Source organism: Gymnodraco acuticeps, unplaced genomic scaffold (genome assembly GCF_902827175.1).
Source record: "Gymnodraco acuticeps unplaced genomic scaffold, fGymAcu1.1, whole genome shotgun sequence".
Taxonomy (NCBI): domain Eukaryota; kingdom Metazoa; phylum Chordata; class Actinopteri; order Perciformes; family Bathydraconidae; genus Gymnodraco; species Gymnodraco acuticeps.
Window position 1 is genome coordinate 3,332,339 of NW_022991216.1, and position 15,198 is coordinate 3,347,536.

At 40.6% G+C, this 15,198-nt stretch overlaps 1 protein-coding gene across 4 annotated transcripts in view; it reads left to right on the forward strand.

The window, feature by feature from the left end:
- The first annotated feature begins 435 nt into the window (after positions 1–435).
- garnl3 (GTPase activating Rap/RanGAP domain like 3) overlaps positions 436–15,198 on the forward strand; it is a 98,204-nt gene continuing 83,441 nt past the window's right edge. For 3 of the 4 annotated variants that reach the window (XM_034238862.1, XM_034238860.1, XM_034238863.1), the window contains exon 1: positions 437–892. In XM_034238862.1, the coding sequence (XP_034094753.1) occupies positions 795–892 (98 nt within the window). In that variant the 5' untranslated portion in view covers positions 437–794. Of the gene's footprint in view, positions 893–15,198 lie in introns of all 4 variants that reach the window. The other variant, XM_034238859.1, reaches the window with a different exon arrangement.

Consider the following 15,198-nt stretch of genomic DNA (forward strand, 5'->3'; position numbering starts at 1 on the left):
GCCGAGAGAAGGGAGTCAGAGGCGGTGCATCGAAGGTGCAAAGTTGGCTTTATTAAGCAGCAGAAAACCACATGTTGCCGGCTTGAAGCCCGGGAAGCAAAGAGGAAGAAGCAAGGAGGGCACACAATAAGTACAGTCAACAACATATATGTCCGTGCGGAAACAATACCCCCAACCTGTAGTTCCATGAGTGAATTATGTTAACTTAATTAGTGATAACTACACTATTAAAGAATATTCGAAATTCCCAAATATTCAATAAAGGAAAGATTTTCTTAAATGATTTGATAAGTTGTCGATGTCTATAGAGAATTTAGGAAACAAAATGTTCCAGGACAGACTTAAATTGTGGGCATTGTTTGAGGAAGTGCTGCTCTCTCTCTCTCCCCCTCCCTCTCTCTCCATCTAACAGCCCTCAGTGCCGGGCAGCAGTAGAAGGAGCGCTGTGGCTCTACTCCTCAGGATCAGTGGATCAGGACTCTCGGTCTCTCAGGTTGACAGCAGCAGCATTACAGCCCGCATGGAGACATTCCCCTCCCCGGACACCATGCACCTCTAAGAGCTCCAACCACACCGTATTTTGTCTCGCCTGAGGGGGGGGGGAGTCTGCAAGATCACTTTCCTCGGACCGAGCGTCAAAGGATTTTTTTCCACCTCTCTTTTTTCCCACCAGCCCGTTTCTCTCCGTTTCTCCTCCGCCTCCTTCACTCTCGCATTTTGGGACTTTTTATTTTCTTCTCCTTTGGAAAAAAGGCGCTGCCGTTTCCACGAGTCTACCTGCTCGCCCAGCACCCATGAATTCAGATAAAAATGTGTACCTCGGCAGAGACAAAGGCATCATGCGGAAGAGAGCCCTGCTCCTTCGGAAGGGTTGCAGCTTCGAGATTACCAGGTAGGACCTCTCTCTGTCTTTTTACGATGTTTGGTCTGGGACAGGCTCGACTACCCCACAGAAACTGGCACTTTAAATGAAGCCACGCCATGAGTGTTTTAACCTTGTGGATTTGGGTATTTAGCAGTGTGTGTGCATACATTAGTAGCCCTTAAAACCTGCATTTGAAGAGATTGGAGTCAGATTTGAACATAAAAGCCTAATTTATTGTGTTAATTTAATCGTTTTTTTCCTGACACCGTGCGCTCTGATTTCCAGTGTTTGGAATCGTTACGCACGGATACATTTGTCTGCACCTGCAATGTTGACAAAGCTGCTGAGTGGCAGGATGCCGTCAATCGTAATTTTATTGCCAAAATCTGGTTTTCATTGGGTGGACCAGCAGTGCCTGAAGGCTGTCCAATCATGCGCCATAGAGCGGCTGTGAATATGCAGTTTTTAATTCCACCAAGAGGAGGTATACATTCTTGGGATCAAATCTCCTGCTGTAGTGTTTAAATGCACACCTGTGAGTGCACACACACCCTGAGGCGATAAATACGTGATAACAGGGGGTCAGGGTGATAGATGGAACACAGACTGTGCAACTGATTTGACTTCTCAGCGTGGTGGGAGTGTTCTTTTGGCAAACCTCCTGAAGGTGTTTTAGATATTCTGAGCGCAGCCTCAACAGGATGACACTGGTTGTCCCTAATGCACCACATTTTCTACATAGTGTCAGTTTGTGTCCTGTGGTTATAGTTAGCATTATTTAAAGGCTCTCACTTTTACTGAGTTCACACTGTTTCCTTCCTCTTTGCATAACCACTGGCTGTGCACAACACTTCCTCGCTGGCTAAGCATTGTTTGTCAAGAACTTGTGATGACATGTGTGTTTTCTTTTGGCTTGCAACATATCTTTATTCTCATTATCGGTTTACTCATTATGGTCTCTAATCTGTATCTAATCTGCGTCTTGTGCAGTTTTCAATATCATATTCAGATGTTTTTGGACGAATAACCCTAGATTTATGACAGTTTTAAGGTTACATATTAACTAACACTCGGTCAAAATATCAATTTGGTACTAGTAAAGGAAACGTAGCAGGCCTATATCAAAATGGGTCAATTTGAACCCAGTGACCTAAAGTGTTTAACAAATCTGCAAACCCGTTTAAAGGTACAACATAACAATCAAAAAATGTCTTGTTTTGAACAGGAAGGTCATCCTTTCACTCCAAAATGTATTTAGTCACCAAAATAAAAGCTTTTGGATTCATACTTTCTCGTGGTTACTTGATCTCACATTTGCACATTCACCGTTTTCCAAGCGCACCTACCACCTTTATACATGTTTTAGTGAACAGTCACCAGTTATCTCCTTCTTAAATGTCTGGTTTTGTCATTATTACTTTAAGAATCTCAAACATATTCAATTGACTTAAGTGTAAGACTGCCTAAAGTTGATCACTTTAAAGTTTAAACCATCAGAATGTTTGGCATTTTTGTTGAGAAAATTACTTTTTTTCTAACAATTGGCCAATACATTTTCTTTTGAATCCCTTTAACATTTGGAGCTCTAGTTCTCATTATCCTGATCTGATTGTCTGTATTGTTCCGATCACATAGTCTCCCTTTCTTCCACCTCCACTCTCATTTCCTGCTATTTCCGACAATCTGTGGAGGTGTACATGAAGTGCAAATGTACTCATGAATCTCGCTTCATTGATGCCTTTGTCTCAGTATGTGTGTTTGTTTGATATAAGACTCTTTTATCGGAGATCTGTCTCCATCCAAGCTGCCAGGTCCCAGTCTCCAAATAAGGGTACGCGGGGGCGAGATTTGGCCAGCTTTGTGCCAAACACTTACTTTCAAATTACACATCTCTTGTAATGAGCTTGATTTATCCTGTGCGGTGAAGAGGCTCGCTTCTTGTCTGCGTGCCGGGGACCCGGAGTCATAGAGCAGAGCTTCCTGGCAGACTGTCTCTCAAACACCAGCAGTTTAACACACAATCAATCCGAGGCCAGCCTGGAGTGCTACTGCAGGGGAAATAGATTCTCCGTGATATGAAAGACACTTACGGAAAAGGGCTGGGGAGAACTCTGTGTATAATTCATTGTGCTGCAGAGGTGCATGACCAAACGGACGTAACATCTGTACACAGTATGTTAGAAATGTGCTTTCTCACGCATAGTACCCTCACTCACACACACACTAACACTGGATGAAGTGTTTCTGTGTGTTTGCCTGTGGAAGTATGTCATGAGGTGGTTTTATCTGGATATCGATCTGCCCTCTTTCTCTTCCAGGCTGCAGGAGCAGTCTCAGAGACAGTGAGGAAAATACTGCGTCCTTTGATTAAGCACCAAAACAACATGGGGAAATACTCTAAACACTACTAGTTACAGAAGAGAGGGGTTCTCCACAAAATGCAACTAAAGTATCAAAAGTTCAAGTACTAATTTTGCAGATAAATGGCCCCTGTGACTGATATAATAGTTATGACATTGTTTAAATTGATGCATTCATTTATTAGCAGTCGGTTACGGTAGGTGGATGAGGTGGAGCTAGTTTTGGTTTGTATTCACTTGGATAGTTTGTAAAGTGGTTCCCAACCTAGGGGTCTGGACCTTCTAAAGGCTCTACTGGTACATCTGAGTGGACGTGAGATGATTAATAATGCAGGAAATAAGGAATAAGAAAAGTTTTGCTACAAAATGTAAATCACTACTAATCTCCAACTTGTCCTTGAAATATGTTATTGTAAGTGAAGTTTTAAAGGGGCCTTGTTCTGCTTTTGGGGGTTTCCTTTTCCTGTAGTGTGTTTATAGGTTTCTGTGCATGTAAATGGTCTGCAAAGGCTAAAATCCCCATGTTCCCTCCAGAGGGAGTTTCTCTCCAACAGTTTAGATTTAGGTTTTGATTAAATGTACTGTTAATTACCACTGACATTTTAGTGTGGGGATCCAAGATTATGTACAATGTTAGTGTTGAATTCTCATGATCTGGGCTCATCTCGACATGCTGATCTGCTTCAGTATAAAAACACACGCATCACATTATTATTTCTGAGTGTGTTTTGGACTCTGCTTCACAGTGACTAAGCTTTATCTAACAAAGTGAGTGGACAGCCAGTTGGCAGGAGTTCTCTGACAGCAGGTATCTGCAGAGCTGCAGGTGAAAGCTGCCAATCGATTGGTCATTTCCTTCCGATGTGCTGGTTTCACGTGTTTGAACTAGGGCTGAACGATTAATCGATTTTAAATCGAAATCGCGATTTTAAATGATGCGATTATCAAATCGCAAAGCCTGCGATTTAAAAAAAAAACATTATTTGTAATAAACGTACGTGCTCCACATGTACCAGCCATTGTTAACCAATCAGAAGTGGCCCATGATAGAAGGTGATAGACAGATTGATCCAATCACCTGCCAAGTATTTTTGAAATACTTTTCCAAATGGCTTCCAATGGAGCTTTCCTAGATGGTTTGGTGAAACAAAGCATCTGGGTAAGGTTAGTAATGCTCCATCACATGTTTCTATTACAGGGTGAATCTTAAACTGAAGCTTGACTTTAAAGCAACCCAACGGAAGTTTCATGTAAGTTTAGTTCTTTCACTCGTAGCTCGGGCTGCGGGGGTGCTAGAGACGGGAGTACGTTGATGCGACCTTCCTAGCCGGAGATATGGCCGCATTTTACAATAACCTTCCATTGGGTCGCTTTAAAAACAAATATCACAAATCGAATCGCAATCGCAATATCTGTCAGAAAAATCGCAATTAGATTATTTCCCCAAATCGTTCAGCCCTAGTTTGAAATTGATGTCTATCTGTGCATGCTGTATGTCAACATTTTTGTGTGACCACATTTGGCAGAGTATATGTGGAAAACAACCGATTGAACACATCAAAGTCTGTTCACGGGTCTATTTGATTATGTTTTTGTGTGATGGCAGTGTAATGCTTTCCTGCATTAAGAGTGTTAGTTGTGCATGTCTTCAGAAACTAACGTTACATGTTGCAAAAGTAAATCATACCACAGGCAATAAGACTAAGTTGCTAAACACCTGAACTGTTGAAACAACATCCATAACATTCATCTGCTATGTAATTATTTATCTATTTATCTAATATATCATTCCAATAACTTGCATATAGACTCTTATTGCACTATTTCACTTTTTTAAACTATTCTTATTTTTGTATTTACTATTACTTGCACTATATTGTTCTGTCTGTGTTATTGTGTTGCACTGTTGGAGAAGCCTGTGACCTAAGAATTTAATCGGCATAACTACACTGTAGATATGTTCGTATGACAAAATAAAGAACCTTGAACCTTGATGTGGTTGAAAAGCATAAATATCTCCAGCCGAAGGGAATTCTGCTGCTTACGTTTTTTGTTTTTTTTAAGTATTGTGTGGTCCCAGTGGGAGTCGACAAAATATAATAGATCGCCTCAGGTGATGTCACATGATGAGTCAGCGTTGGTTATTCAAAGTTTTGAAATGAAGTGAGTTTTCTCTCTGCTCAGAGCTAGCAGTTTATGGCTACATTACCCAGTACTTGCATAATACAACCAAATGGTAATCAGAATGCATAGAGTAAAAAGGAATGACTGTGTTTGGAATCTGGAAAGTGTTTATTCCATGCGTACAAATTATGATGTAAAGTTGGTGACAAAGTACTTTCCAACTGTATACATGTGTGGGTTTTATCTATGTGAAAAATACCTGGATGTATACTAGATTAGCAAGTGAGCCTAATGGACATGCTCAACTGCATGCTGTGTGTATTTTTTGTATGATAAAAATGACTGGCTGTACTAGATCAGCCCATATTTCTGATTATTTGGCATGAGCTTACTGGATATAATGACATTTCCCTATATGCATTGTGTCACTACAGGCTGGGCAATGGCAGAGATTTTGAGCCAGGCTATAAACTGTCATATGTCACCTAATTAAGTTTTTATTGGTCTACAGACTTGAAAGTGACCAATAGATTCACAGTATGATGTCAGTGTAATAATGTTGGTTTGGAAGTTGTGAGAGATATGAGAGCTGCAGGCCGGGTCAGACTGTTAGTCATGTGTCCAGTCACATGAAGTAAAAGGCTGATGGCATACTGAACCTTTTGTTTAATAGGCAGTATGCAGTACTGATGGAACATATAGTATGCAGTATGTTGGCATCGGCAAATGGTAGAGATCTCTGCATCTGTTGCAAATTTCTAGGGCTGTCAGTCGATTAAAATATTTAATCGCATGATGTCCATAGTTAATCGCGATTAAATTAGGCTTTTTATCTGTTCTAAATGTACCTTAGAGGAATATTTTTCAAGTTTTTAATACTCTTATCAACATATGAGTGGACAAATATGCTTTATGCAAATGTTTGTTTATTATCATTTGATCAATGACAAATATTCTCCTGAATATTCTCAACACAACAACCTGGAACCTCTCTCTCTCTCTCTCTCTTCACTCTCTCCCAACCCTGTCTACTTCTCTGCACTGAGCCTGTTGCTCAAACAGACAAGCCTGTTTACAGTTGTCGGCGAAATGCCGCTCCTCTGTCTTCATCTTCAGTCAAAGCATGAGCCTGAAGTTCCCACCTTGGGTCAAAATAATGCGCTGTGATGTGCAGTCGACAGGTTGGATGCGATCCGAATTATCTCACATAGTCCCTCGTCCTCCACAATGTTAATTGTCCTGCAAGCTGTAGCCACCGCTACCCATTTAGCTATCGCTGTTGAAAGCTTGCTGCTCGTAGACACCGTGTCCAGGCGTCTCCCCGGCAAACGTTCAAGCGTGGTCTGCCGCAAGCGAGCGACAGGAGCGGGGCTGTCAGCATCAGCTGTGTGCTTGGCATACAACACATTTTTTGTATCCATATCTCTCGCTAGAATCTCCCACCATCCAACAACAACAACAACAACGTCAAGCCTTTGGGCTCTGAAACTACGGGGCGGGCCGAGGACAAATACACACGCGTTAATCACACGTTAAAATAATTAGTGGCGTTATTAACGCATTAACTTGACAGCCCTACAAATTTTACATTTGGAAAACAGCTAAGATTTCTGCTTCTGATGTCAAAGGAGTGCTGTATCATAGGAGTACTCTTAACAAAGTATGCTGGTGCATAAAACAAGCACACACAACTTTGGGCAAGTTCTTTCTCCTTCAGTCATGAAGCATCTGGATATACTCCAGGAATAACAAATCCAGATATTGAATGTCTTTTCCTATTAATTTTCATAACAAATGTAGCATATCGACTCCTCCTGTCACTGAACTCTCGGTTCTGGCCCGTCTCAGACTTCACAGAATGAGCCCAAACTAATTGTGAGTGAATGAGATTGGGCTACACAGTGACACTTGAAGAGTCAAATAAATCTCTGACAGAACAAACATAACTCTGAGAGACAGAACCAGAGAGACAAAGGAACATCTGAAAGAAAGTAGAACACATTAAGAAGCAACACACATACAAACACTGACTAACAGAGGAAGATGAAGCCAGTGCTAAACATCAGAAAATGGCAACATCAGGACATTCTGATGTGGTGGAAACTAACCTCAGCATGTTGTCTCTGGGCTCTCTTGTCAATCCATAACAGAACATTTGTAGTTAATTTAAGGAAAGGCATGCGGATAGCAGAACAGCCCATTTATCACCAGGCGAACACAGGCCAATGTGTGAATAGAACATGTTACTATGGTTTAATTTGGTAACGCAGACCGAACAAACACTTTGAGATAAGGCGCTGGTTCTGATGTAGAGAGGGAGATTAGATTTGACGGCCCTGGATTAGTTTGCTTTGTGTGTCGTTCATTAATCAATACAGAACCCGCCTTGCTTTCTTTTCCATCCATGCGAGCCTGAATGAACAAATAGCTTCTCATAAAGCAACTATAACTTCACCTTGCAACATTAACGGAGCAAAAATACATCCTGCAGCCGCCAAAACTCTGACTCTCACTCCCTCTGCCTGAACTGCTCATTTCAGAGGTCATTTGAGTGCATGCGCTCTGAAATGCTATCGGTGTCTTCATTAACCTCTCCTGCTGCCAAACCCACGATGTTCTGTGACTGCAGTTGCCAGGGGGTTGCCTGCTTGTCAGATTTGCACAAGACTAGAGCCAGATGTAGCTCAAGTGCTGCATTAAGGTGCTTTAAAAAGGGTCGGCGAGGCAGTTTTGAACAAAAATGTCTTTTTTAAGAGAGGAAAAATGTGTTGGGACCCTCTTGTGGTTTTTACAGAAGGCTTCAAGGCAGCACGTGAATGTCAGACATGTTTTCTATGTTTTTAATTTTAAAAATGCACTAGCAAAGATGGAGCATTTGTTTGCAGACAGAAGGAAAGAGGAAGGCTTTCTGCTGCAGGGTCTCCCTCTGCGTTACAGTCTGTCATAATGCCCCCAGCAGGAGGGGGATTGATGGACTTACTGACATTTTCGCTGACTTAAGGCACTCCTGTGCTTCGCATACTGTGAACTAATTTAGCTCACACACACACACACACACACACACACACACACACACACACACACACACACACACAGCTGATAAAGCTGTATTAGGTTGGCGTTTTGCCTCAATATATTGGCAATGTTTAAAAGCTGTGAACACCATTTCATACATGGTTTGTGAAACATCGTTGGTTATTTTGAAATGAATCCTTTATTATCATTAGCCGCGTTCACACCGCAGTACTTTTCCCACTTTAGTTCCGATATAGTTCCGAAATGTCGCGTTCACATCAAAAAGAGCCAGAACTAAAATTAGTTCATCAGAACCTTTTTTACCCCCTTTTCCGTCCCTGCTAGAGAGCAGGGACTTTCGTGGGAGAAAAAGGTTCCTAAGTCTGATTGGCTGGGCGGATTGCAAACCACACCCCGTAAAACTCCCAAAAAGTGTTGTGAAGCCGCCATTTTATTATCCTCGCATTAGCATTATTAGCATTAGCCCAGCGCAAAAACTCCAGGGGACTCTGGGGACTTCGGGTGGCAGTATACGCCGTGAAGTGGTTTGCGGCCTGCCAGTAAACCCAAAGCAGAAGAAGAAGTGACCTCAGCGCCTTCATTTGCCTAATCCACCCCCAGGGACTTATTGCGGTGTGAACGTGATCTGTATTTAGTTCATGCGAACTAAAGAGTTCTCATGAACTAAGTTCTCATGAACCTTTGTGGGAAAAGTACTGCGGTGTGAAAGTGCCTATTGGAAAATAGAAACTCCCCCTGCAGGGAACTTTAGGATTTTAGCCTCTGCAGGCCATTTACATGCACTAAAACCTATATAACGCACTACAGGAAAGTGAAAACCCCAAGAAGCAGAATAGGGCCTCTTTAAGGAAAGGGAAACATCATTTGAGTATCCGTCTTGTGATTGGATCCAAACCAAAATAATTATAGTTTTTTCCTTGGCACATGATGCACCTTTCCGACAAGTTCCCTGAAAATCAGGCCAGTATTTTTTCCGTAATCCTGCTGACAAACAGTCAAACAAACCGAACAAAGAACAAATCCTTCTTGATGAATATAACAACATAAAAAAGATCAATCATGTGTTCATTTAAGCATGTTCTTGATTCAGAGAGCCATTTCTTCCTAGCACGCTTAACATTTCTCCTTGCTTCAATGGGTTTCATCGATATTAGAGGTTTGTTCCATTCAATTGCAGCCATTACAGCTTTGATAAGTAATCGTTCCAGCTGAGGTATTATGATTGTATGTCCAGCGTTGGTGCAAAACTGTAACACTTGTCTGAGCTCCATAGAAGATTGCAGCGGGGACATGTGAATGGTGTGTGAGGCTGGTTGTGCTCCGCTCAGCCGTACAGTGGTCTGATAAACACATGGACTGTAATCACTCCCATATGTGGCTGCATAGCTCAGCTCAGCTCAACCCGGCACGGTTCAGCCGTGCGCACAATGCAGCGCACCGGCCACATTTAGACAGAAAAATAGATTCAAATTACTGGAAGGAAAAAAAAAAAGAAAGGAGAAAAATCCCTCGCTTGATTACAGCCCTATGTAAACTTCTTCTTCTCTCAAACTGAAACAGCTGCTTCCATTTAGGGCTTCATACCTACACATTTAAAATACACTGCTCCGGGAAATCTTGGAAACTGGAAAAACATTTCCCATTATAGCTGGCTGCAGCGTAGAGAGAGAGAGCTGTGCTTAAAGAAAAGGTATCGGTTGAGATGCCACAAGCCACTTTTATTCCAGAACTTGTATAAACTTCCTCTTTTAACCACGGTTAAGAGATGACGCAAAGTGAAAAGTGAGTGTGTGTTGAAGTAAGAGGGATCAAAGGAAGTGTGCACAGTGTGAGTGCGTCTGTGTGTATTCTGCCCACTGCCCCCGTCATAACCCTGAAAAAGCCATCCAGGAAATGGAGCCTGTGAAGGGTTACTGTTGTACATTTTTACCCTGCGGTTTCTAAGGGAGGCCCGCCAAGAAAACCCTCCTCTTGGTTAGAGAGTGAGCAACAGAACGAAATGGTGGAGATATGTGTGGAAACTATCTAGGAAGGGTCTATTTTCAGTAGAGGCTGGAAAGATGTGGCTCTAGTTAAGTTGCTTAAATGAAATTTCTCAGGGACTTTCCAAGACTGTAGTGTATGGATTACATTGCATGTTTCCATTTCCTTTTGCACCATCTTGAAATTAGAACATCTGTATGTAATTTCCTGTTTTCCGTATTGGCTTTTAGGTATTTTTGGTAAAAAAAAGCTATGTGATGTAAAAGATACAGGTGCATATTTGCATGAAATGTGTACCAACAAATGCATCTTCAGTAGGGACATTAAACTCTCCGCAGCACGACTTTTGGACTCCTAGACGCTGCCATTTAAAGAAATTGAAATCTTTATATATTAAAATATCTCATTACATGTTTTTCTAATCAATAAAATAAGGAACTCAGGAGGACATGTTGTCGTTTTTTAGGCTTGTAACATCCATATTGAGCAGAGCCACATGTGGTAAAGTGCCAGAAATATACATTTGACTATTTTACACCTTTTCAATCAAAGTAACTTATTGAGAAATAAGCATAAATGATACTGTAACATGTTGGCGTTTAGCATGTATAGTATTTAACATGATCAAAACCACATATCTCAGCATGCTAAAATGTTCTAACTAGTGCTTAACATAAAGTGAAGCTGAGGTCAAATAAGCATAATTGATGGCAAATGGACATAGGCCACATATATAACTAAATTGTGATTTTCCATTTGTTACTTCATGGGGACACAGGCAGTGACTGTTTGTAGGTTTAATCAATCTGTAGCCAGCTCACAGAAACCACACCTGGTCCTCTAAGAATTACATAAATCTAAAGCCAAGAATGATTCATATTTCAATCAATCAATCAATGTTTATTTATATAGCCCAATATCACAAATGTTACATTTGTCTCAGTGGACTTCACAGTTTGTACAGAATATCAGTATGACAATACGACACCCTCTGTCCTTAGACCCTCACATCGTACAAGGAAACACTTCCAGAGAAAACCCACAGTTTAAAGGGAAAAATGGGAGAAACCTCAGGGAGAGCAACAGAGGAGGGATCCCTCTCCGAGGAGGGATCCCTCTCCCAGGACGGACAGACGTGCAATAGATGCCGTGTGTAAATTGTAAATATTTGACATTTATGATAATATGAACAGGTTTTTGTGATGTGTAGGATGGAAGTAACAAAGAGGAGATAATAACATAGATACTGTTTCACAAACAAAAGTCTAAAAAAACTGAAAACACAGACTGAAAAAATAATGTCAGGATTCACAAATGACTTCATACAAAATTAGTTTTAATGTGTTCCCAAAATATGACTTTAAATGCATATTTCACTATTTTCTTTTTACATCAATTATGATCACAAATAGGTTTCTGGTTTTTTTTCTCCAGTATTTATGAAAATGTTTGCCCTGAAGCAACAAAACATATTCTAGATGGATTAAAGGTGGGGTAGGTAAGTTTGAGAAACCAGCTCGAGATACACTTTTTGTTATATTTCCATGGAATGCTCTTAACATCCCGATAGCAATGAATATCTGAAGTGCTTTGACAAAAAATACATAGAAAAATGTCATCTGTGGAAGCCGTAGTACTGTAAAAAGCACGACCAATCATTTTAGCCGGCCCGGCTAAAATAACTGGATGGCCTACCTGCCTGTCAGCCTTCCATCTGTGCACAAACTTATCTCGTGCCCTCATTGGTCATGTGCGCGTTCGTGTGTGTTGGAGGAGGGGCTCTGTAAGGAAGTGGCAGATTTGTTCCGGCTTTGTATTTTAAAATTCCAGCGCACTCAAGCTGGTTTCTCCAAAATTACCTACTCCACCTTTAATAGTTGTTTTTTATTGGATTGATAATCAAAAGACCCCAATCTTCAAGAAAATAGGATACGAATGTTAGTATTTCATAAAAAAACTAAAAAGAGGAAGGTGGATATTACTGTACTAATACATCATATAAATAATATATCTTGTTTGAATAAACTCACAAGTCAAATGTATGCATGTTTCTTGTTGAATTGTGCTACAAGTTATGACCACAAGAGGGCAGACTCTCCCTGTCAAAGCACTGATGTCACCCTAAAGTTGAGGACCACTTAAAGGTGATTTAAAACAACCTTCAGGTCTTTATGCATGGAGTTTAAGCTTTTTTTATTCTGCACAACTCTGGAAAAAAAAGGACCTGAAGAGCTGCAGAAGCATTTAAAAGTGTAAGCTATTTACAAATAGGTGAAACATTATATGAATGACATGCTCTTCCACAAGGAGGAGAACGTCCATTAAGACGCAGTGACATTTATGGAGTGCAGCTGGACTCGAGTAGCTTCAGAAAAAAAAGTGAATTTCTTTGTGTTCTCTAAAATGGAAATGGCAATTTTTGACCTTAAGTACTAATGCCTCCCTTATGTTTATTCAGGCCTAAAGTGTATTGTCAGTGTCCCAAAAAAGTGTACAAGTGGAAACATGTGTGTATATTTGCAGCATGTAGCCACAGGGCGAAGGGCAGAGTGTGTACAGAGCCGCCCTGATGGCTACAGGCGGAGGTTAATTCTCCTGATCACATTTAATGAGAGACTCATCATCAATCGCTGCGGCCCGACACAGTGGCATTTCACAGAGGCCACACGGTGACCTGCTGGCATTTGGGACGCACGAGAAACAAAGAGGCTGAGCACTGAATCCAAATCGTGTGTGTATGTATTGGCTTTTGTGTGCAAATGACCGCCGTTAGAGAATATGGGAAACCATCAAAGCAGCATTATACTGATAGACTGAAAATACATCCAGAGGTTTGAAGTTATAACATAATCTAAAATAAAATATAAACAGAGATGCAAGAAGAACCTTGAAGAGTTGATCATTGATTAGCCATTTTTGTAAAAGAAATGACAAAAATTGTGAAGTATTCAAGAAAAAAGAGAAAAAAAACTTGTTCCATCTATGACAACAAATAATCCAATCTCATATTTGAGTATCTGACACCAGTGAAGATATTGCGCTTTTTAAAGAAACTGTTTAAAGAATGACCAATAGTTGCTGAATTATTCTTTGTCGCTGGATTACTCAATAAATCGTTGTTACTGCACTGCAATTAAAAGTATGCATTCAGACAAAGTACAGAATTATTAACATAAATATGTATTTAAAGTGAGTAAACATAGTTATTTTTGAAACTTGCATGCTTGTTGTATCTAGATACAGCAGTGAAGTAGTTCAATCCAGCGTACCTATCTAGGGGTCAGGCTCACGCCCATCTACTTCCGGTCCATGGGACCTTATTTCGGAAAAATTATGTATTGAAGTCAATGGAGAGAGAAAACGTATCTTTCGATCCCGTTTGAATTGTGCCACGAATTACACATGATGTTTGTCAATCTTAAAAAATCATTTCCATGTCAAAAAAGTCACAGTTTGTCGTAAAACTGTTGAAATATAAGACTATGAAAAATACGCAACTAGAAAGACTACAAATCCCAGAGTCGCGTAAGTGATGTCATAACTGATGTCACAATTGTTTTCCTCCGCTAAATATAAGAGATAGCTAAGATAAGATAACTTTAACAAGACGCCTGTGTGCTTAGTACCAGGTTGTTATCATACCAGCAATGGGTCTTGCTCGTTCTTTCGCTTCCCGTCTGAAGAAAGGACCAGGGGCCTCATTTATAAAGGGATATACGCTCAAAAAATGTTGTACGCCAGTTTCTACGCAATGTTTGCGATTTATAAAATACTAACTTGACGGGGAAATGTGCGGTCCTCCACGCAAACTCTAACCCATGCGTACGCACTAAGCACACAAACGGGAGAGACGAGAAACTGCGACACCGTTTGCAGAAGGAAGAATGGAGAGAAATATGTGGAAATAATACCATAAACAAAATGTTACCTCTCATTTATCATATAGGAAGAATTCATGTTCAAACATTGATTAAAGCCAATCTTAAAATGATTAAACAAACGCCTGTTTGAGACTCCTCAGTGCACACACAAACATAACTTGGAGAAATAAATAAATACGGATATGTTATTTAAAACCACCTGGAATATGTTGTGTTAATGTTATGAAATGTTTTCTCATGAATAGGAGGACAGAATTACGTCTAAACTGACGCCGTTTTGCATTTCTATAGGTTAGATACGAGCATGGTTTTATATACTATCATGTTTAATCGTGTGTTATGCCGTTTGCCAAGACTTGATAAGTCGCTCGTAAAACACAGGAGGTATGGAAACTAAGAACACCATATGTGGTAAATTGTACAGCTAATATAACATAACACATTAGTTGTATTTCCTTTAACTGGTGGATTATGGATATATAGTTGCTGATCGAAAGCTGGAACACAAACCGCCAAATACAAACAAATAATTCAGATCCAGTCGTCATGACTCCACTCCGGAGGGATTCCCCGATCATTTCTTAGAGTTTCTCATCAAGGGGTGGGTGGGGTGTCCTGTCCCGTCCCCGGTACAAACACACTGCCTGAGGAAGGTTATAGGCTATGTGTATTTTTTTTGTCATTAACCTTTTTCGGACCACTTATTTATTTATTTTGGTGACGATCCGACCTCCATGCTGCTACTCTGGTTCAAACTGCATCCACCAAACAATAGGGTTTATCTCGACCTCCCCAAAATAACCAAAATCTGACACGGTGTGAGATGTCTTTTTTAGCTGTTCTTGTGACGGTGTGTGAAGCAGGTAGGACCCAAATGCAGAATAAAGTGACAATTCCTTTATTTCAAGGCTAGGTGATAACAACGACAAAACAGAACACTCACCGACGA